This window comes from Anser anser (assembly GCF_964211835.1).
Source record: "Anser anser genome assembly, chromosome: 1".
Lineage (NCBI taxonomy): Eukaryota > Metazoa > Chordata > Aves > Anseriformes > Anatidae > Anser > Anser anser.
The window spans coordinates 82,420,046-82,444,711 of record NC_139720.1 but is presented as its reverse complement, the minus strand read 5'-3'; the positions used below and the strand labels follow the sequence as shown (position 1 = coordinate 82,444,711).

General features: G+C 38.5%; 1 protein-coding gene across 23 annotated transcripts in view; it reads right to left on the bottom strand.

Annotated features, from left to right (window-relative positions):
- The window catches only part of ROBO2 (roundabout guidance receptor 2), a 349,600-nt gene that overhangs the window by 26,102 nt on the left and 298,832 nt on the right, over nucleotides 1–24,666 (bottom strand). For 14 of the 23 annotated variants that reach the window (XM_083821015.1, XM_083820994.1, XM_083821010.1 and 11 more), the window contains 5 exons: nucleotides 24,113–24,394; nucleotides 23,617–23,742; nucleotides 19,170–19,326; nucleotides 11,748–12,008; nucleotides 8,298–8,506 (listed from right to left, as the gene is read on the bottom strand). In XM_083821015.1, coding sequence (XP_083677141.1) covers nucleotides 8,298–8,506; nucleotides 11,748–12,008; nucleotides 19,170–19,326; nucleotides 23,617–23,742; nucleotides 24,113–24,394 — 1,035 coding nt within the window. The remainder of the gene's footprint in view (nucleotides 1–8,297; nucleotides 8,507–11,747; nucleotides 12,009–19,169; nucleotides 19,327–23,616; nucleotides 23,743–24,112; nucleotides 24,395–24,666) is intronic. The other 9 variants (XM_083821011.1, XM_083820998.1, XM_083820995.1 and 6 more) reach the window with 1 other exon arrangement.

Here is a 24,666-nt window from a genome sequence, read left to right as displayed (position 1 = left end):
TCTAGTTATAGACTACCACCACTGCAGGAGAGGAAAGTGATAACAACATCATAAAAATGGAGCCAGAAAACCAGATACCAGTGGGAAAAAAAAAAAAAAAAGGAATATAGAAATCTTGACGTAATTAAAATGTGAAGAGCAAAACACTGAGGGAAGGAATCATATTTTACTCTTCACTTATATTCTTTTATTTTTTTCAGTGCACAAAGGACCTATCAACAGCACAATATGTATTTTCCAAAGCCATCACTGAGTTCAAGTTTTCTGGAAGTACTGAAATTCTGTTTCTTTTGAGGTTACAGGTGGAGTTGATGGTGTTTTGTACTTCTGAAAATCATGCATAAATATCACTGGGTAATTCTACAATGTGCAGTGGAAAATGAGGCAAAGAATATGCAGCTAGCACCAAATACCTGGCTTTGCTCCAGGAAGAGGGCAGCCACACTTATTAGTTACCAAATCCAGTTAAAGTACAAAGCTACCAGACTGGTTTTGGGACCTAAGTCACCACATGGCATTGCATGGCACCATGTACACATAGAGTATTATTGCTCTGAGATGGCACAGGTTCCTCTTCATCTTATAATACCTGGAGGCTGCTTTTTAAAAAGTGGCGTACATATGTTGAGAAAAATCCCAGTGAACCAATGAGGATCTGCAGAGAACCAGTTTTCCAAAATATGACAACACGTGGAAAGATACTTAATGGCCTTGACTTTACTATTCAGTAAGCACAGGTGAATTTATGTGAATATACATAAGATGGACAGCAGTATAAGTCATGTTCTTTAAAGCCCTTTTAATATTTGTCCAAGAAATTATTATTTTGTTTGAAATCGTTAACTAGTAAATCAATGCTGACCCACTTATTAGAACCAAACTGATAGGCTAAATAACTATATATATATAACTACATACATTATGTAAGATATAAAATATACTGAAAAAATAAGAAATGAGTACAATAAATGAATACTGAAATTTAGTCTGTAGCATGCTGCATCAAACAGCCTTAGAACAATGGATTATTTTGTGATGTGGCAGTGACTGAATCTTTTAATGTCAGCAAAGTGGTGGGCTACAATGACGTAAGTCCATACACTCCTAAGATACAAGAAAATAAACTGAAGAGGTCTATGGAGGTCTGACAGGCAGAAAGTGTGTTAAGTGCAACAAAGAGTGACAGGGTGTGATTCTGCTTGCCAAGAGCACACAAAAAAATTGTTATTTTCCAAACAGACTCGACCTGATGCACACAGATGTAAGGAAGCCTAGATAACAGCAAGGGAAGGCTAAAACTGAATTTCCTCTGAGAAGACAGTTTCTGAACTAGCATTCAAAGTGTGACAGAACATCATAGAGAATGGAGAGTAAAAAGTCTTAGTAAGAGTTTCTGATTGTGTATGAAAAGAGATACTAGAGATAAAACACTTCATGCAGATATAAGAAAATGAAATGCTATAGCTGAGGACATTTTCAAACAATTGCTTATCAACACATCCTTCAAAATATGTAAGCACAAGCTGAAACATAAAATATGATTAGACCTACAGATATCAAAGATATTCAGGTGCTGAAAATGTATGATGTATTTTGTTAGTTTCAGGGCCCAAGGGTTTTATATGATTCTACTCTCTATGTAGATGCATATGGAAATACATATTGAATAGAGTATGCATGAATATACATAGGTTTCTAACATACTGGAGGAATTTTTAAAGGTAATTAAGGTTGAATTTCCATTTGCTTACATTGCTTTGTCCATTTGCTAACCAGCCACTGAGCTGTTGCATAATATATAATACATGTGATCATTTGGATGGGACACTTTTAAGGTGTATCTAGGAGCAGTTGCTATTTTTCATCTGCTCTTAGAAGGGCTCAATCCAGCTGAAAAAAGAGTTCACATTTTAAGTATGAAATATACTTAAAATCTGCAAGCGTCCATAATGCTCTGTCCAACGTGTGTGCATACATCTCTCTCTTTACATACTCACAGCCATGCTGGGTTTTCTTAACAACACCAAAATGTTAATTATCCGTAGAGCGTTGTCCTCAGACTGCCAATTTTTCAGGCGAACTCTCTAGACAAGCCCTGTTCCTGACCTCCTCTGCACTCCCATGGTCAGTGAACACCAACAGGCGCTCTGCCCATGGGTCACTTTCCCTTCGCCTCGCCTCCGTCAGCTGCATGAGGAGGCAGTGCCTGTCAGGCTGGAAGAACGGCTCAATTCTGGCATGGACGTGAGCTATACTGGGTGAGGACGTCAATGCAGCTGACAACTAAAGCAAATGATGACACGACTTCTGGTTGCTGGGCCACCTGCAGACTGCAAGCTGAAGCAAAGCTCTTCGTAACTGCTCAAGTCAGCAAGCTGTCATCATCCACAGCTGTGTGTGACTGGGCAGCTAACCTGGTAACTTCTTGTTATTTCCACTCATTCACTCTGCCCATGTTTGCCCTCCAGGGGTGTGGACATGGCCGAGCTGGCACAGGCCTGCTGCAGCCCAGCCCAGGCCCCTCAGGCCACCACGTAGCTGTGTTCACCTTGTGCACATGGGGATGCCTTCTCTAATGGCGTCCACCGGCCTCTTGTTTTCCCAAATCAGATGTGCTTTTGTTTCTCTCTGAATAAAGGCAGGATAAGAGATGCTGACATCCCTTTCAGATCAACTGTGCATTTGCAAATGGAATGAAATAGGCTTTTAGTGTCTCCTTTACATGCAACTCACTATGTGTTCTCCAAGACCACATTTGAGTTTTTACGCTTTCTGGCAACTGTAAATTTTACTCTCGCTGACAGCAGCAGTAAATGCTTTATGTGGAACAAAATCAACTCTGTGAAAAGTTGAACTCTGTTTTCTTGCTCCATAAAATATCTCTTGGTGCTAACGCAAACAGAAAGCTTCTTTGCTCTCAGGGAAAGGTAGGGGGACTTGAGGTGCTAGCTTCTTGTAGGCTGCACACTACAGCTTTTAGTGGCATTTTGCCTACAATAAAAACTATTTTTCTTTGCAAGGTGTATTCTTGCTTTACTTTAGAAAAAAAAATTAAAAAAAAATAAAAAAAAATCTAATGCACTTGTGAAATAAAAGCTGCTCACAACAAACCTAACATTTCTGAAAATTCCATTTGCTATTCTTCTGCATACACAAAACTCTACATGCACGCTTGAAGTTAACAACCGATGTTACTGGGACTTGTATGGGCATGCTTATGTGCTTTCCTTTATAAGACCATTAAGCGCATACTAATGTTAAGTAAGTCCCTATTCCTCTGCAGGTTTTTTGATGGAACAGGACCAGACTGATCAGGTTTGTGAGGTGTGGATGAAGTCCCCGGGGGCTGATGCTACTCCAGCTGAAATTGGTTACAGAATTCCTCTAGCCTGTGTATAGGAGAAAGGTATTGACCTCTTTAGTCATGATTATAAACAAGGAATGACCAGTAATTTTAGTGGAAATGATGAAATAACAGTCATTGTACCATTAGAATAAACATGAATAATAGAAACTCCTGAATGCAGAATAAATGTGATCATACTTCAAAAATTCAGCTTCGACTTATACTTTACATTATACTTCCCCAGAAATGTCCCAAATATTAAATGTATACAACTAAAATAAACCATTATTATTTTAAAATTTTTATGTGGGGACAGGAAATTCTAAATAAATGGAGTCAAAACACAAATACATATTTGGCACTTCAGAGGTTCAACCATAATTAATGTCCTTCATAACCATTTAATGAAAAATGAATTTATGCCACTTAGCCAAATTTATTTGTGTTTGCATTTTCAATCTTTTTAGATTATTTGGTTTCCACATTGCTGAAAGGCACAAAAAATTCTCAAATTTATTCAAGCTGTTAGAAAAGAAATGCACACAAAACATTAAGTAGTTGCTCAAATGTTGCTGAGCTGTAAAATACTATGATAAAGTGGCATCTTGCTGTGTCTCTATTACTTCTTCAGCACTAAAATTAATTTATGATCAGTCATCAATTCATTTACATGTCGTTTTATGCTAAATCCATCCTTGCTGATGAATGCATATCCCTAGATCCATTAAGCTAGAGTAAAGTCTGTGCTTTATAATATGACCCTGCTAATTGTTGCATTACCATTTTTATGAGATACAAAAACTAGCAGTTTCCTATTTTCTGAGCACATATTTAATCCATGATACACATTCTTCCCATTAAATGCAATCTGTCTAACTGCTTATAAAATAGAATCTTCTGCAATAGGCATCCCTAACCAAATCAATACAAATACTGAACTCTGACATGGTAAAATATGGCTCACAAAAATGATTTTGTGTAATTTCCAAGAGTTATTCCATTTGTGCTCAGACACAATGAATGAACAACTTTTCCATACAGACAGTGATCACTGATTCTTTTAATCAAGACCAAAACATGTCAAATAAGTGACTTTCTTCCTTACTGAGCTATATAACCTATAGAAATCTTTATAATTTCAGATCTCAATTTTATTAAGAAAAAAAAAAGTTTTGCTATCTGTATGCAATGGCACTCTTTTCAAGAATATCCCTCTCCTTCCATCAGTTTGTATCAGTTAGGGAGGAGGAGGGCCTGTTCTAATTTCCATGCTAGTTAATGGGTGTATCTCTACCCTTGGTAAAAATGCACTAGGACTGAACTACTAACTTCACTGGTGGAGCTGGGGGAGGAAAAGATAAGGGGAGGACTAAAAAAGCCCCCCAACAATAGTAATTTGATCTGACAAAACCTAGCGTTCTTCTGTTATTTCATTGGGAAAAAAAATAATTTCATATATTCATTATATGCAATTAAGTCTATTAATGTAGAATAATATAAGACTCTTCATGACCATTCATGCCATAATTCTCCACAGCAATTCATTATAAAGGTAAACACTAAAAATAAGCAAAAGAAAAAGCACATTTCAATGTGTCTGTGAAAACAAAAAGAACCCTAAAGGATTGTGAACAAAAAGTCAACTTAGCAGAAGCTTTACAGCTGCTTTTCAGCTGTTGTTGTTTGTTTTGTTTTGTCTTTAAATCCAAACTAGGAACTTAGTATCCTAGAAAACCAGTTTGGGAACAAATCAAAACGTTGACTTTGATTTCTTGTTCCATTCTACAAACATCCAAACCTAAGCCGCCCTCCTTGAGTTTTCTTTGCAATATCTGGAAAATATTCAGATACAGTTACTGTGTACTCCTCCTTTCTCTTCACTCTGTTATATAACATGTCAATGTTATGTTTCTGCCACCTGCAAAGAGAAAAGCTTAATAGCGCAGATTAAATCCCTGTCTGAATCTTCAGTTAGCTGTAACTAAAACTCAAGAGCCTGGAAGGCAACCTGACTTTTAAGCAGTTTATAAGAGCAACACAGTGGTTTCAGAGAAATTTAGCAGCCTGAGCTCAGTTCACCCAGTGCCAGTGTTTCCCCATTGAGAATCCCACATTTGGCATTGGATGAAAACCTCAGTCTCAGCTCAGCCATGAAGAACAAAGTACCGTTGCACTCCTGGAGTGGGTGTCTTCAAGCCATCACTGAGGTGTGCTAACAGTGAGGAAACGCATCCTGCTCATTGTATGGCAACTCTATTCTGGGGAAGTCTTGATTGAGGAATGCCAATTCAGTTTTACTACAAGCACTAAACTCACAGGACATGTTTAAAAATATACAGAAATATTGCTTCTTCCAGGTTAGCTGTTCTCATTTGCCTTCATTTTTTTGATATAATGTAATGTTTAAAGAAGTGAAAATATAGTATATAGTTTCCTAGGAAAGTGCTGGTTTAAATAATCAAAAACCCTATGAAAAGAAGTAGCTTGTATTTTCTCAGTTCAAAAAAAAAAATTAGTTCTTCTACAGTATTCTGTATTCTATTCTGTAGTATTCTAAAAGCAATCAAGTTAAGGAATGAGAAACAGCTTAGAAACAATGGATGCAATTTGTTTTATACCCTCCTTAACACCAGTAAATGCAACCTGGACAGGTTAACAGAAACAGATACACAAAATTAAAATTCTCCTTTGAAACAATTCCCCCAAGTAAAACAAGCAATTTCCTTGTGCCTCCTAATAAAAAACAAGCCCAGCTCAGAAAATTAAGGTTTTGCCCACGTAGTAACCGAGGAAAACAGAAGCTTTCTTATTCTGAGAGTTTGCGATTTTATAGATTATTTAGACTAACTTGCTGGACGTATTTTTGCAGGGCTATAGTTTCCTAATTGTTTTAAGCCAATATAAGTGTTGGCTATAAGCTATTAGGGCAGCCTGTCATTTTGCTTTCCTTATGGCTGCACAGCCCCCTCCTGCAGTGCTGACAAACACATCGCCATGCAGTGAACCGGATCAAGAACAGATCCAGCCAGGAATTAAACAAGCAAAGGAAAACCAAAAAAAAAAAAAACACCTTAATTTTCAGCTGGATGAAACAACATCAAGAAGGTGGTAGGGACAAGTGGGTGTGCACTTAGATCACCTTACATACAAGCTTAGTCTACATTACCAGGTTCTGCCCAATTTCTTCCAAACAAACAAACAAAGAAAAAAAACACCAGCAGGTTTTTAACATTTCAATAATTAAGTAACATTTTTAACTAAGAAAAAAACCTTGAATGTTATTCATAAAAACATAAACTGCAATGAGCACAAAATTCCTTGAATTGGAGCAGAAATACAGCTGTTCCTTGCTTTGCACTAGGTAGCCTGGTCCAAAATATTAGGTGAAAATGTAAATGTTCAAAACACTCATTTTCCGATTTATAGATATATCAACACCGACATATTAATACATACCAAATGAAAAATATATAGCAACCTGATTATTTATTTATTTATTTCTGTATTACCAGTGCAAAAACCCTTACCGCATTCCTAATGGAGAGGTTTCTGAGCCACTAGTGAGATATGCAAAAATATGCAGAATTATAGCCTGAAGGAGATTATACTAGAAATTCAAGCAAAGTGACTTAACGTACTCATGCACTAATAAGTTAACCTTCAGAATTCAGGGATTTAAACTTTAACTCTACAGTCTTCAGTTGGATCCGGATTTCAAATTGCAGCATTAGAGCTACAGTTCTTAAGTCTTAATTAGACTGGCAAGCAGTCTGGCCCTAGCGTGAGGGAAAACCTGGAAAGTGGGATAAAGCAACATACTATTTAATTAACAAGGGAAAGGGAAGGAAATTTTAGGTATTGATGTTCCATAACTGTCATATTCCTGCAGTGTTTTCAGAATAACAATGTTTAAATAAGGGTGCAAAATTTTTAGAATTTGCAAAGTCCACAAAAAGACAAAAATAAGCAGTGCTGTTGTAGTAATGTGTTATTGAGCCAGTCTCCCTGCAGGTGTAGCTAACAACAAGCTTTCTTCCACAGAGATCAAAGACTGAAGAAGCAGCCACCAGCCATCATGATCTGTGGACACTACGTACATTTGGGTCTATACAAAAGCTGTACATTGTGGATATAGTACATTATATAGAAGTCCAAGTTCAACCTGAAGGGAAATATGGTGATGCGTAAAAAAGTTCATTGTGCCCATATAGTCTGTATTTTTCAAAAATATATATATATTTCCCTGACTATATTTTATCAACAGCAATTTTATTTATTCAGTTTCTGTATGTTAGGTTATCATATCCTTCTAGTTCCCCTTTGACGATCCCTGTTGTAACTTTCCAATGCATGCAAAGGGAGAAAAGCAGGGAGAAGGAATAAGTGTCAGAATAATTAAATATCTTCACTGAAAGGGCACGATTACTAAATTCAGCAATACAAAATAGGTTCAAAGTACACATTTTCCTACATAAATGTTATATTTACGCTACAAGCAAATGTTGTGCTGATCCAACTATGCTTATTTTGAAGTCTTTTAACTTCCCTGTGTTCATCTGTAAAAGCATTTACCCAGCAAAATATCTGAAAGTGATTTAAGATAAAATTTTTATGCTGCTCCTGATTTTGAAATATATATTCCTAAGCTGAGGTCTTCCCCCTTCTTTTTATGTAACTGGCTTGCTTCTCCAGTAGGGTGAACTTTTCATGAAAGCTAGGATATAATTGAGTTTTCCTTCAAGTCTTTAAAGCTTTTTAAAATTCATGAATTTTCTTATCATTTTGCAGCAAAGTATTTTCAAATCCTCCTTTAACTTTAGTGTTTAATACTAACACATTTTAAATGTTACAGAAATAGAGTAGAATAAATTTTCAGTTAAAAAGTGTTTGATTAATGATGTATTTTACTGTGAGGAACAAGCTGGTGTCAATGTTTACTGTGTTTGGTTACCTGTCACAGAGCTGTCTAGATTGTCCATACTGGAGCCTGGAGTATGCTCTAGACCTCTCAGTGGCCTGCTGATTTCTACAGTTTCTTCTTCAATATCATCCTCATCATCGTCTGGAACATCTGTTTCCAAGTCTGAAATAAGGTTTCCAGATACATATCCTAGAGGCGGAACTGGAGCCTGAGGAGGTTGTGTATTGCTTTGGATGTGCCTACACAAACAAACAGGAAAACAGCATCAGAACAGGTGAAACTTTGTACCCCATGGTCAACAGAAGATCAGATTCTCAGTAAGTCCTCATGCAGATTTACAAAATATGCTTTTTAGGTCAATCTCGAGAAAAGCCAGTCCAGTTATTCACCGCAGCAGAGTACCTGTGCACTTTCCAATATTAAATATACATCCCCTTCTGTAACACAGGGAAGCTCAAGATCATCCTTTAACAGGTGAGGAACTGATGTACCCAGAGACTACATAAATCATGTAGGAAGTCCACAGAAAAGCAGAATTCTGAATCCCAACCTAGTATACAAGTGTCTCAACCAACATTCCACCTTGCAAATCACACATTGGAGCCAAAATTAAATTTTGCTCCTTCTGCTTGAAAAGACTCAATGGTCTTACAGAAAACTCACTTTCACGAGGAGGAAATGACCAATAGGGCAGAAGAAATTTTGAAGTCCAATGAACCCATTATCAGTAAAGACTTTTTATTTTGCTTAATTCCAAGTAGTTTAATTGATTTATTTCCAGCAGTATTAGGGCATGCATGCATGAAATTACTGCATGCAGCAATCACAAGTAAAAAAAGGAAAAACAAAGATAAAAAACACCCACAGGATAGCTAAATAGCCAAAGGCAAGCACTGGGCTTGGATTTTCACTTATGTGGTCTCTGAGACTCTAGAGAGGAGAAGAACAACCATCAGCTTTCAATTCTGTTTTCAATGCGGCTTTTTTCACAGCACTACAGGTACACAGCAAGCTGTGCCAGGGGACCCAGACATGACTGCCCTTGGCATAGGAGCATGAATGGGGCTTGAATTCACTAGCTGAGCCTCATGAGAGCCCTTAGGGGGCTATTCATGAGGTGCCGTGACCTTATGCCAATTGGCAGAATGCTGGATGGGGTCCAGGACTCTGATGGTCTTTTGCTTGGACACCAGCATACCAGAAAAAATCGCAACTGTCACCTGTAAGGCTACCTAGATCTACTGTGTTTTCACTGAGCACTTGGTGCTGTATTATTGCCTACACTTGATAAGCACAGTAATTCTTGCTATGCAAACAGTCTTTTTTTTTCATAAGGTAAATCTATCGAATTGGAGAATGTCATAGTATATGTTATGTACTACTGGAATCTCTTTTTGCCTTCGTGTGTAGGTTTTAAATTATTGCTTATCCTAAAGTTTATTTGCAGCGCAAAGGTTTCCTTTCTGATATACAACCCGCTTCTGTTTAACAGTTCCTGAATACTTTTCTCCCTGGACACCAGGGTCTTGGCTATGCAGTGTTCAAAACACTGTGCAAAAGGGCACTATGATCGTACTAACCCTCAATAAACAGTGTGATTAGCTCCTAATCAAGCAAAATACTTAAGTATATACTTAATGTTAAGCATGTGATAGAACAATTGAAGTCAATTTCTCATGTACTTGTAGTTAAGCATATACTTAAGTGATTTGCTGGATCAAGGCCATAATGATTATGTACTTTTCCAGTAATCACTAATGTGCTCTTTCTTAAATTCCTAGTTGTCTGGTCTCTTCTGTTACTCCTACAGTAACCCATCTGATAGGTCTCACGTTGTTGTTTCTCCCCTTTACACTTGACAGGTTAACTTATGAAAAGAAAATAAAGAAATCTTCCTTCTCATTTAAGACAGTGGAGGACTTTCCACTGACTTTGAACAGCCTTCACTAGATCCTTTAACAGCATGTTGTGTCTTCAGCCAAACAATATCAAATCACTTCTATTTGCAGCTCCCAATATTTACCCCAAAACCTACTGTAAGGTACTAGTATGAAAATACAGGTTATTGCCTCTCTCTATATTTTTTTAAGTTTCATGTACAATTAACTGTGCTCTTACACAAGAGTGATGTTAAAACCTGTATATTCCTAAGTACATTTTGAATGTCCCCAATCAATTTTCATTTCTCCAAAAAGGGAGCAGGACCTTTCCTGTCCAAAGCGAGAGGCTTTGCTACTGAGTTCAGCCACGTTATCCATTACCAGACTGGCACCTGCAGTTCACAGGGCATAGAAAGCGTAACAGCTGCAAAATGCAGCAGCAATTGCCTGTGCAGACAGGGTGTGCATCTGCGTGCTGGCTCACAAGCCAGCCACCTTCAAGAGGCCAGGTTTAGCTGCTGCCTGGGATTTGGGTCTGTCCCTCAGCAGGCTGGGCTCTGTGCTTGGCAGTGTGGCACCGCCGTGAGACCAAAGTACCCTGTTGATGGAGCGCAGATTGCAGACAAGCCTCCAGGCTTCGACGGTGTCCAGGGAAAACAGCTGGCTTTGATTTGGCACGGCTTGCCTACCTGCCTGGTCTATTTATGGTAGCTCAAGCTGAATAACTTCGTGGCTTTATTTACCAGTATGGAAAGCCTGCTTCCCCACTGGCAGCATGCCACTCGGTAACTATCTCTACTCCTGTCCTCTGAGAGTCTCGGGCTTTGTCTGGATATAAAAGTTTTTAAAGGACAACTGCCACTTAGGGAACATCCAGAAAGCAACTGACCTTCACCGCATCCCCATCTGGTGCAGACGACAAGTTCCTTTTCAGTCCCCAAAGAGACTGCTTCTGTTTGTTTTACAGGGGAAATGTTACTATGATATTTGCTTGCTCTTCCCTTAAATAGGCATAAAGCACTCTGAAATGCGAGATCCACTCTGTAAATTCTAACAACTTCCTTCCTGTCATTTCTGTTTTTTCCCTATGAATGAGAAAATTTTATGATGTTTCAAAATACAGTCAGATTTACAAATGCTTCATTCTCATGTGACAAGGAATAAAATCTGCCACATTGCTATTTCAAGTAGCTAGCATTATTTTTAAACAGAAATTTAGGTTCCCAGTATTATTGAAATTCTTAAAAAAAATCATGCCTTTTGCTAGCTTGAAAAGAGAGTACTGTGAACTGCGTAAAATTTGTCAGTAGGTGGGTGCTAACTTCTCAGTTGCATATATGCAGAATTCCAGAGGAATATTATTTTCACGTGTTTTTAGCCAAGATTTAACATATTGCCATGCATTATGGTTTCAAAAGCAACTACCAATGTTTAAGGCCTTTGCATTGTAGATACAGTTTTGCTGTTTCTTCTTCTATCTTATGGTTTTGGAAACATTACTGAAATGTTGTAGAGCACAGTTGATGTTTATGCCACCAAGGAATAGATTATTATCATGCTTTCAATTCTCAAGCTGCAGGTGCCCCCTTCAAACATTTACCATGTCTGCTTTGCTATATCAAACTGGTAGGCCCTGGTTAATTCATCAAGGTGGGCTTGAAGCATTGGCTGCATCTCCTCTCGTGGAGAAGGCGTGAGGGTTGCAGTTGACTGTTGCCCAAAGGAGATTGCGGGCGATGAAGCTACTCCTCGCACAGGAGGTGTGGGAACACGATCATCGTCTTCTTCAAGCTCATCCTCCATGCCCTGATGGAGGTAGGTCTGAACGGGCAAAGGCGGACACCAACCGTCACTGTCATATCTAAAACAAAAACCAAGTAAACTTAGTATATATTGAATCTCAGCTCTGAGGTGCAGCAGAGGATATACAGGATTTGTGCTACAGTTTGAACCCTCGCACACAGTGCGAGATTTAACATTTATTGCAAATAGGGTCATAATTGCTTAAATCCTCCTTAGTGATTCCGTTTAATTTTTTCCCCACAACTGCTAAGCAACTTGAATAAGCTGTGCAACAAAAATAATTACAGATCCATTATCATATTTGTTAATGGCAATAAGATAATGTTCCCCCACAATCAGCAACAAAAATGAACTAACTCACTTCCTGAATCATTAACCTAGGAGAATGTATTGAAAATTGACCTAGACATGAAAATAGTAGCATTCTTAAAAGGCAAAGCGAGCTTTACACAGTTGCACTTATGTGCTTCCTTACTCCCGCCCTCCACTTTATTTTTCTGTACACTATTTGTTTTTTGGTTTGTAGTTTAAATAAAAAGCCACACTTTCCACATAAATTTTGGTCTTTCCACATAGTGTATAGGTATCTAGTATGACACATAACACATTCATGTCACAGCAGCACTGACCCTAAGCATACGCTATGCCGCAGTGCCAGCTGATAAGATACATCTTGCATGCATGTTGACAGCTCTACCAGCACCCCACCTCCTAACAAACATTCTTGGGACTTACCTAGACAGCGCTAAAGTTGTGAACACTTTCAATATACCTGCCCAAAGTAAATTCAAAGGTTAACAACCACCAGTGTTCTTCAATATTGAATTCTCTCCTCACATATAAGAAATGTTCTGATAGGTATTACATTTTTCTGGTTCAATTTTTAGTCTTACACTAAGGGCATAAGAAAGGAAGCAATATCTGATCAGGGCTAGAAACAGGCACTTTATAATCTTATAATCCTAAACTTGGCCAGTGATTTAGTCATTTCCTGTCTGTTCTTATCACAGACTTTTCAGTCCAGTACTGTATTACAGTACCATCCCAGGATCCTGTCCCTGCATCACCCAAAATATGTAGGCCCTAGTGACTGTTGAAATACCCTGAGCATTATCTCCCCAGAACAATTCCCTAATCTGAACACAACTTCTGTCTTAAACAGCTCTGCTGACAATCACACCACTCAAATCTTCTTTCTGTTCTTCACTCAAGTCACACCACTGTCTATTCTTCCCATCCTCAGCACATCCACTCTGCAGTCCCTTGAGCATCTGCACACATTTCTTAACTCCCAGTGTATTCCAAAATACCTCAGGATAGACAGCTCTTTTGAAAAGACAAGCAGACAACCAAGCTCTCACAGCTCCTTCACTGTCAAATCATCTCATACTCTAAAGGCCATTCCCCAAGCATCATCTAAGTCACATCTTCTTTCTACCTTCAAGGATTCTAGACAAGGTACACCCTTTTGTCTGCAATACAGTAAACCACGCATTGAGTTATAGAGTTAATTTCTCAAAGCTTTTTTAAGGTTCCTTATTTGGAAAGAATCACCAATTTACCAGAGAAAAATGAATCATAGCCTATTTTCTCCTGTAAGGAGCTAGGTTAGAAAATGGCTGGGAACAGAGAAGTTTCATAATCTGTACTATGAACAGAAGATCGACTTTAAGCAAAAACAAAGATTTCTAAAATTAACTAAAATTCCTTTTCCTTATTCTAAAGTCTGTAGGCTGTATTTGAGAGTACAGATTCAAATCTGGCTTAATCAGATGGAAGACTGTGGAAAATACATCTTGTAATTAAAGCTGGTGTCACTTTAAATCTATATCTAGATGTAACCATACACAGATACACACACAAGTTATGTATACATAGGGACAAATGAATGCTGCGTCTTAACAGTTGGCATTAGGAGCTATGAGTGACTGATCCATTACCATTTTCATAACATGGAATTTTAAGAAAACGTTATATGATATAAATTTGACTGCTTAGGAGATGGTTAGGGTATTACTAGCTCTAATTTCTCTTTCCTAGCAATATTTACTCATGACATTGCCACCTAAGGGTGAAGAGACCATCCTAACTTGTGCTGCTAAAAATTTACAGTGCAACAGATCTGACATTTACTTTTACACTCTCAACCTCATGCTTCGTGTAATGGCTTCTTTAAAAGGGGCAGGGCTGTAAGAGACTCCTTAGTGGCTTTCCGATAATGCATAAATGAGCTTTCGATGTACTCTCCCCTACTTGTTTCAAACCCCCAAATGTTCAGCTTTGTTTATTCCTTAACAAGAAGGTTCTGCACAACTACTGATCTTCACATAGGTTTTATTTGAAACAGAAAGGAGCCTAAGCCTGAAGCTTAGGACACTGAGATTCAAAATTTCAGGTATGAGAATGTTTGCCTTTATAATGTAAAATGTCCAAAAAGCCACCAATTATACAATGCATTTAACCAAAAATAAACCTGCAAGGAAAAGCAAGCAAACCTAACAGATTATCATCTGTATATAGTAACTACATAAATTATACAGTAAGTTAAATTTCTGGAACCACCACAGTGAATATTACAGAATCACAGAATCATCTAGGTTGGAAGAGACCTCCAAGATCACCTAGTCCAACCTCTGACCTAACACTAACAAGTTCTTCACTAAACCATATCACTAAGCTCAACATCTAAACAGCTTTTAAAGACCTCCAGGGATGGTGACTCAACCACCTCCCTGGGCAGCCCATTCCAATGCCTAACAACCCTTTCAGTAAAGAAGTTTTTCCTAATATCCAACCTAAACCTCCCCTGGTGCAACTTTACCCCATTCCCCCTCGTCCTGTCACCAGGCACGTGGGAGAATAGACCAGCCCCCACCTCGCTACAGCCTCCTTTAAGGTACCTGTAGAGAGCGATAAGGTCACCCCTGAGCCTGCTCTTCTCCAGGCTGAACAAGCCCAGCTCCCTCAGCCGCTCCTCGTAAGACTTGTTCTCCAGACCCCTCACCAGCTTCGTTGCCCTTCTCTGGACTCGCTCGAGCACCTCCATGTCCTTCTTGTAGTGAGGGGCCCAACACTGAACACAGTACTCGAGGTGCGGCCTCACCAGAGCCGAGTACAGGGGGACAATCACTTCCCTAGACCTGCTGGCCGCACTGCTTCTTATGCAAGCCAGGAAGCTGTTGGCCTTCTTGGCCACCTGAGCACACTGCTGGCTCATATTCAGCCGACTATCAACCAATACTCCCAGGTCCTTCTCGGCCAGGCAGCTTTCCAGCCACTCATCTCCCAGCCTGTAGCTCTGCTTGGGGTTGTTGCGCCCCAGGTGCAGGACCCGGCACTTGGCCTTGTTGAACTTCATGCAGTTGACCTCAGCCCATTGGTCCAGCCTATCCAGATCCTCCTGCAGAGCCTTCCTTCCCTCGAGCAGATCGACACACGCACCTAACTTGGTGTCATCTGCAAACTTACTGAGGGTGCACTCGATCCCCTCATCCAGGTCATCGATAAAGATATTATAGAGGACTGGCCCCAGTACTGAGCCCTGGGGGACTCCACTAGTGACCGGCCTCCAACTGGATTTGACTCCATTCACCACAACTCTTTGGGCCCGGCCATCCAGCCAGTTTTTAACCCAACAAAGCGTACGCCAGTCCAAGCCCCAAGCAGCCAGTTTCTTGAGGAGAATGTTGTGGGAAACGGTGTCAAAAGCCTTACTGAAATCAAGGTAGACCACATCCACAGCCTTTCCCTCATCCACTAAGCATGTCACTTTGTCATAGGAGATCAGGTTCGTCAAGCAGGACCTGCCTTTTTTAAACCCATGCTGACTGGGCCTGATTGCCTGCTTCCCTGTAAGTGCCGCATCCATGTTCTTTTTGATTCCCCGAGTAAATACAGCTTGGAAAAATGCAACCTTTTTCAAAATGTAACCTTTTGCAAATACTTCTCATTAAATTCCAAACACCTTAATTTCAATAGGGACCTCTGACAGTAATTTCATAATAATCAATTGTAAGTCCTTAAATATGTTCTGTTGGACAAACATGAAACTTTACATTTCTAATATTTTTATTTTATTCTTAGCACTTTAATTCTATATTAATCTTTTTCTGTTAAAAAGCATGGTTCATTACATTGACAGTGCTTCGTCTTCAAAATAAAAAATAGGTGATAGGTGATAGGGAACATTCTATAAGAATTCTGGTTCAATACAAACATGGTTGCAGGAGAGAAAGCTTCCCTCTCTAGGCCCTGCAAGAAAGCATTTTTTTTTTTTTTTTAATGTAAAAGGTATTATCTTCTATACTTTTTCTAAAGAAAACTACTATCACATATATTGACATCCAGCAGCTAATACTCTGTTTTAAGGTGTGATCAATAGTAAGAAATAAAAATAACAAATATTAACTATATGAAGACTGCCTTTTCCAGGGTTGGCTCAAGATCATGCATATTACTGGTGAAAAAAAAATATAAATAGATGATAAAGAAGAAGAAAGAAGCATTTCCCTACTGTTGAGCTCATTATATAAAACCAATCAAAAGCATCTTCTCTGTAAAAGGCGGAAAGGGAAAGTTTGATTGGAAGCTACTACAGAAGAACAGAAATTTCAAACACCCTGAAGTATATACAAGTGAAAATTAAGGAAAACAGCAAGGAACAAGCACAGAGTTTGTAGAAAACTAGGAAGAAGGGGAAAGTTTCACAGAAAAGAGCTCACTAGGGAAACAACACTAATAAACAGACTTTCTGCACAGGTTCAACGGGAATGCAATACATCCCCAAATATACCATGTCACAAAAAATGGCTGCTTGGATTTACATATTCACCCTTTCTTATGTGTGTTGCAGTTCATGGAAAAATGGAGGTGAATGCAGACCTTGATTCTTCTGGGGACAAGATGGTAGAGAGAGTCAAGAATGTGGTTTTTTGTTTGTTTTTGTTTTTCTTCCCTTTATGATTAAGTTAGGTGACTTTTTTCTAACACTGCTATTGTGGATTATTTCTTAAATTTTTTTAGCCAACAGGCACTACTGTTAATATCTAGTAAGTAAAATCAGGTATCAAAATTGTTTAGTTTATTTGGGAAGTCATGCCAATGAAACTCACATTTGAATTCAAGAGTCATAGGAAGAGATGCACAGAAAAATAAGTATCTGTTTATATGCCAGATTCCTTGTTTTATTGCTCTAAATGTTCACCTTTTATATCACATTGTGAGAACTTTAACAAAGTCTTCATCTTTTCTGACTGGAAATTAATTTTTCATTTGTAATTCACAATATAATTATGTCTGCAAATAATTAATTTTAAAGTTAAAACACATTGAACTTATTATACATAGTATACATCAAAGAAAACCAAGAAAAACAAAACAGTTAAAAAATTAAAAAGAAAAGACATTTTAAAACTCAATATGTCAATATTAAATGGAGCATAAGGAATGCAGTCTATGATTCATACCATTTTAGCATGTTGAAAACCACAGAAACAAGATCAACGCCTGAATACAATATGGCTATTAGCAGTGGGTAGATCCTCAGGAAGTATGGGCATTGCAGCTTCATTGGGTTCATTGAAGCTTTTTACAAAATGCTGTAGCTCAGGACTGATATTGGAAGATTCTGTATTTGTCTTTGATTGGTAAAATGCACACTAGAAGATCTTGTTACAACTACTACTAATTTGAAAGATAAACAGAAGAAAAACTGAATTGTTGGGAACCTGTAACACTGGTGATTACCTTAAGCTTAGATAACCAGTGTTGTCTTGGTGACCAGTATAATTCCCTGTAGCTAGATAACAGATACTTTATGAAACTGAGGAGTCGAGCCCTGTGTCACAAGGGATTTCCCTAGAAGGTATTTCCATTTACCTTTTATGCTATTTCATTGTCCTTGAAGAAAATCCAAGTTGTTGGCCTTCTATAGCATAATTATTTTAGTGAAATCGCTGCACATGTGTTTTAAGGACATAAACTGATAAGGACAAATACTATATGGCTAAACCATCTTAAATTTATTTTAGCTTTTTATAACAGGATACAGAAAATAATGGCTATCTGCAATTTTTGCCTTGAGATTTAAACAATACTTACAACCAGTATGTAAATCCATTTTCCCTTACATTTACATTGGAATTCTAATTCTAATACAGCCTGAATGAACTTCATTTTAAAAGGAATTCAACTGACTTACAGTTAGTTACTGTTCAGTTTAAAAGTTGAAAGACTTTGCATAAATTAAAAAATTAACATTTAATTCTGATTTTCACCATAAAAGTAGCGTTGATCAATTCATGCTTACAAAGCAGATAGCACTTGAAATATTTTTATTCAGTAAAGCTATTACAATGATTTTTAAAACATAAGCTTCATCCTTAGGAAATATTGATTAATCCATGTATTTAAACAGGCAGATTTGTCCCAGACCGAACTCTAATGTTTCTCAAAGGCTCCAACAGTGTTGATCACAGTAAACTATTTTTTTTTTAATATATTCTGATTTTCCTTCAGAGTTTGATAATCTGGTATTTCATGTAATTTCACATTATAAAAAGCATAATTGTTCTCTGTGCAGGAAATGTCTCTTTCCTCTTATTTACTACTTTCTATGTCATTTTGTGTCTTTAAGAACAAGTTTAAGCTATCCAAAAAATAAGTGTAAGGTTCCAGCTCAAGAGTTGTTTAAATTCAAAAAATGCCTACAAATAACATGCCTTCCTCAACTGCGAAATTTCTTCTAAGAGCTGATGAGAAGATTATCGTCCACTGGTTGATCTTCAAAAATTAATCCAATTTAGTTTGGGGTTTCTGTTCTGTTGGCTCCAATATTTCTAAACATCAAACCAGTGAAAAAATACAGGAGCCAGATTATGTCATCCTTACTCACTGAGTCCCATCATCTGCAAGCAGTCCCAACAGAATTCAATTAGGCTACCTGTGAAGTGAGATACTTCTCAGAATGAGTAAGCAGAGAAACCCTACATGATGATGAAGCAAGGTCACTTTTATTTCCATCTTCAGTCACTATCACAAGAAGCTATAATAATATTCCTCCTCCATAGCCTTCAATAGGTCTATAGGATAAGGCGCTCTCATTTGTTAAGCAAAATAGAATAACATTCTCATTTGGAAAAAAAAAGAAAAAAAAAAAAAGAAAAAAGCCTCATTCCCACAAACCACAGACTTTTCTTCAACAGAAAAAGAAAAAAATTACCCTGCTTCTTGCTGATCCACCCCGTAGTGTTCCAGCTCTGTGCCTGGAAGCGGCTGCACAGGAGGGGGTGGGAGGGGAACACTGGCCCAATTTGAACCATTATTTTTCTGGGGTTTGGCAGTATTTTTGTTTTTCTTCTTTTTCCCTCCTTTGCCACCTGCAAAGGAAAAAAGAAAAATAAAATGTTTGAGATATGTGAAAAAAAGCTGGCTATTTTCATTTCTTTTAAAGAATTTGGATTCCAGATGGCATGCCCCAAAACAGAAGATGTATTTATATCTTAGCAGAATCAGTATCAATGTGCTAATGTTGTTAGAGGTTATAAATAATAATAGAATGGAAAAACATTCTGAATAAATGTTTAAAATCACTTTTTTTTAAATGTGAACTCCATATATTTGCACAAGAGTGCACAACCAAGGAAAGACATATCTTGTTGCCTCAGAAATATATTTACTGATTTATTCATGTATGCTTTATGACTTCTTACACTCGCTGATGGATAAAAATATAATGGACCATAGCAAATTCTTTCAAATGTCAGAATCTGGTGTGCTTATAACACTGTTTTGCATAATCTCTTTCTGTGGAAAACACAGAGGTTAAGGACACAATCTTAAAAATTGTCATTAGACTCAAATTTTGTCAGCCAGAACAACAAGTGTAAGTTGTCAAAACCAAAAAGAAATGGTGTTTTGCTGATAGGAATTTACTAAGTTATATTTTTTTTAAATACCAGGAAGTCATTTGCAATATTTTAGGACTACCTGTTTCACAGGATTCAAATACCTTGTGCTGCTATAGAGAACAGGCTCTATTCCTGACATACAGCTCTAATGGAACAGCTTGAGGAAATGAATTGAGCAATGCATTTTACTTAAGCTCTCTTCTCTTATCATTCTTTTGACCACTTTTCCAGCTGAGACACTTCAGTTTGTGGGAAAGTGATCTTACAGAAAAAGCTCTCTTCCTACTTGTTTTGCTTCTTTTATTTTGCCTTGACCCTTTTTTTCTAGTCAGGAATTCACTAGTAGGAAGACTGGGACAAAAAAATATTTCAAATTCCTTGACTACTTCACAACCCATCTTTTGCCATTTTATCGAGGCTTTCAAACTGGATTGTTGGATGGAAGAATGGTTTGTCATATATGCTTTTCCAGTGGGGTACCCAGCTAGCAGTTACTCCTGCCTTGCCTGTTGCAGAAAGCACAGTCTAATCCAGTTAACACAGCGTCATCTCATGCTGATTTATAGGGATTAGACAAAAAATTTAAAAAAATCTCAACAGTAATTAATCAAAAAAGCCACAACTGACTTGTAAGGCATGGTGGCATTGTGTAGCACCACCTTCTATGTCACGGTCTTAGTTTTAGGCACATCCAGAAGGAGGTGCAATTCTGGTAACATAGACAAGCACTTGTCACAGGGCTTTTGGTCTAAAAGACAATGGCTCTCTTCTGTTATCTCCAGCTGTCAGCTGAACCAAAAAAAAGAAGGAATAGAGAGGGAAGGAACAACATGACTGTGTGACTTCTCTTTTCACCTCCTGTTATGGCTGCTAGAGCCAGGGCAATGAGTCCGGCAAGGTTTCTAATCAGCCTGTCTGGCAGCAGATTGCAATTTGCTTTCCACTACTGAATTCCAGACCTGAGCTCTTCCTTGCTTGTGTTGGAGTTTTTACAGTAAGTCCAGCCAAGATCCTGTCATTCACTATGTGGGAACTGAACTGATATTCCATCTAGTAGGCTGCAAGACAGGCTCTTCTCTCCTTTTGCAGCCTGGCAGAGAGGAAGGCTTTCTTGAAAAGGGAAAGAACATTTTGATCAACAGTAAAGAAACTCCAATGATGGTGGCAATGGAGGAACAAATACATGAAACTTCTGCAGGGCAAACAAAGCTTTCAAAGCACAGGTATGGGGGAAAGCGGAGTTAGAAGAAGGAAGGATGTGAATTTAAATTTGTAGGGAAAATTTAGAAAAGTCAGAAGGATCAGGAGCAAATAACAGCTAAGGCAGGAGTGGCGTCTTTGGGAGAAAAGCATATGCATAAGTGTGTATGTGTGTGTATCACGGGGGATTTAAACTAAGAGTACTCAAGGAAGAGAAATGGAGAGATCTTCAGCTTAGAGACTAGTTGAGTTGGAGAGGGAGATTTTGAAAGTATAGCATGTTGGTAATCTGAGGAGAGTGGTAAAATGGAGATTGGATGTGTGGGGTGCTAGATTCAACTGGATTTAGGGTGGGGTTGCAAAGAAAGGTCAAAGGTAACAGAGCTATTAGAAAGGGTGAAGCAGAGATCTGATCTCAAATGAAGAAATAAAAGAAAGGAAGTCCAAGGTCATTACTGGTAGGGAAAGCAGCCTACGCTGTACAGTTGGGCAGGAGATTTCTCTTCTCCTATCCTCATGGGCAGAATTACTCCACTGTCAGACTAGCGGAACCTCATAGACATAATGCCTGATGTGTGTTTGAAACACAGAAGCCTTGTTTCCCCATAGCGATGATGCTTGATATTTCAGTGTCTCCTCACACTGAAATTCAATTATATCGTTTAAATCTCTAGATGATTCAGGTCCTGGAAAAAGAATTTTCCAGTTGGCCTGATGATCACAGCACTGACATAAGGTGGGAGCTGTGCAAAGTACAGCCACAAAACTTCCCTACCTCACAAAGCAGTTGAGTGTTGAGCTATTTTTCATTCCACATTACAGTGAGATTTTTCATAATATTCATTGGAGATAGAAGAGAGACTTAGTCAGAATAATATGTAGTACTTACTGCAGAAGTGAGAGAACAAGTCCCTGCTCACCCTGATAGGACTAGGTAATCAAAGCTGGTCTCTTACTCCAATAATGCTCTAATTATCAGACTATTTGAAGGTCTCTCCCAACTTCTCATGTATTACAGAGATAATTAGTCTGTACTACAGACATAATTAGTGAGCAAGGGAGAGCAAAATACTGACTCTGTAGTCCAGTAGTCTGACACTCATCTAAGCCATGGGACATCCAGATGTGAGCTGTTTTGATCACAACAGGAGTAGTCTGGCCATAGAAAAGCAGGTTACCAGAAGTCTCCATGTCTCATCAAAAATTGTACTTCAAGCTGAGAAATACTACACAAAACATGTTTCACTTGAAATATTTTTTCAAAGTCCAGCTTTTGATCAACTGGCATTTTCTAACAAAAAACTTCAATTGTATCTTCTCAGAAAGTTCTCAGGAACCTGTAGCTGTCAACACATCTAAAGTGTGATACTACCCTCTGATAACTGGCACATATGTACCTGAGCATATCAATTTCTGCATTTTCATGTAGCCACAGGAGCAAGCTAATTTCCTAAGCCTCATGTTAACACACCTCACATACAAGGAACAAGAACCATTCCTGAAGTGTCATATGAACTCAGCTCTCACATACCTCTCTGTCAGAGCTATAAATCTATTTTTCAATCTCAGCTAATATTACCCACGAGAACACAAGATTTGCGAATACCTTTGCCTATCTGCAGTATGGGCCAATGTTTATAGGCTTCAAATCTCGACACTCAATTTGAATAGTCATTTAAATTGACATAAAGAAGCCATTTCTAGAGTTTATCTGTTACTGTTGTGATTGCTCCATCTTATAGTGGAAATTCAAAAGGCTATGGATTTAATAGGAATTTGAAACTGAAGTCCCTTCAGCTCTCTCATATTTTGGTTATGTATAATAGCAGACTTTCATTTTAATTGCTGGCTTTTCAGTTTTCATCTTGAAAAAAAAATACATAATTATATAAAAAAAGCAACAAGTAAGCAAAATTAAAGAAATCAAGAAAAAGGTGTATTTAAATATAATATGCAATCACACATATTACAATCATTTTCATCCAATGAAAATGTGTCATGTTTCCAATATAACATGCAGCACACACACGAAATTTACATTGTTTGTATGCAGACTTGGTGCATTTTTTGAAACCTTAATCATCTTGGAGGGCCTACTTTTATCTATGAGTTTCTTGATTGAAATACAGCATTTACAAACAGCTCATGGGAGTGGTGAATCTGTTAACAACTCAACAAAAATATTAATCTCCTCATGAAGTTCGTTGTGGGGTTGCCTATAATCTGAGGACTGATGTGGAAACATATTCACACTACGAACTGTGGTATCAGGGAAAGGACATGACAAGGCAAGCTTTGCAATTGTGCTGACAAGTGCTGGGCACAATGGCTGGAAGGATTCTCCAATTAGCTCCATAGTTTTTGCAGAAGACATTTTGGGGTTTTCTGGGGCTTTTATTTTTTTTGTTAGAGACCGACATGACACCTTTCACCGACGTCCCAGTGGGCAGGCAAGCTCACACCTATCTGCAACATGAGTCTGGGAGGTTTCCTGCCTCCCTGGTGAGATGCTGATGAACACCCCTCCGTCCCTCACCCACCCACGGCGGTGGAACCAACCTGAGAGGCTGCCACTCCTTTCGGAGCTGTTGTGGGAGCTGGTGGTGCTGAAATCCTGTGACTGGTTGTGTGGTAATCTATTAGCCAATCCCTCAGCCACGCGGTAGTCAGGGATGTAAAGCAAGGCTAAGGGTTAAAGGGCAAAGGTCACAGTGGCATCGTGTGATTAGTTGACAGCACAAGCACATGCAACACATGCAGTTAGCAAGTCAGCGGCAGATGTGGTGGGGCCGCGAGTTTTGATTTTTTTGTTAATGTATACCTGTCCTAGCCTAAGGGAAGGCATATGGGTTGGTGATTATCACAGGACAAAGAGAACTAAAAGCACAGAACACTATATTTTGTGACTGCGTGAGTTTCAGCATGCATGCAAGGTGTATAAACATTAGTTACAGTAAATATGAGCAGTGTCTCACATGCTAAAAAGGCTTTGCTAATTCATGCAAAATGATATGGTATAAATCCAAGGGCTCTGGAAAATAAGAGCTGTAATTACCATTGTTGCCTTTGCCTTGGTCTGGGAGAGAGTAACCAAATCCTGTCAGGTCATTTTTTTGCTGAATTGAGCTCTTCCACTGAGGATCAGGTAAGTCGACTGCCAACTCATGGATGCTGTTGGAATGCAGTATCTGGGTGGTGGCATATGGTGTAGCTTGCGTTATTTGGCTGGAACTGTTGTAACTAGTTTTTGTGGTGAAGTCAATGCTGCTGTAAATGGCTCCATCAGAAAGCATAGTAGCAGTTTTATCTCCTTGCCCCGGCACTGGTGGCAGCACATCTGTGGTGAGCACAGGGGAATGAAACAAATCATTGATGCACAGGAAGCCTGAAAGTATCAAGGTTTAAGATGAAAAATAAATGTGTCATTTTGCACGTTTGCATTTCAGCTGAGACAGGTCCATGAGCCAACGAAGGGAAGATGATATACAACCAATGCCAAGCTATCAGCATCTGTGACAGGCCTACCACTTGTCCTTCACGTCTCACTGCCTAAAACCATCTTTTTTTTCCATACCTTCAACTGTGAAAGTGAAGTTTGGAATATTTCTC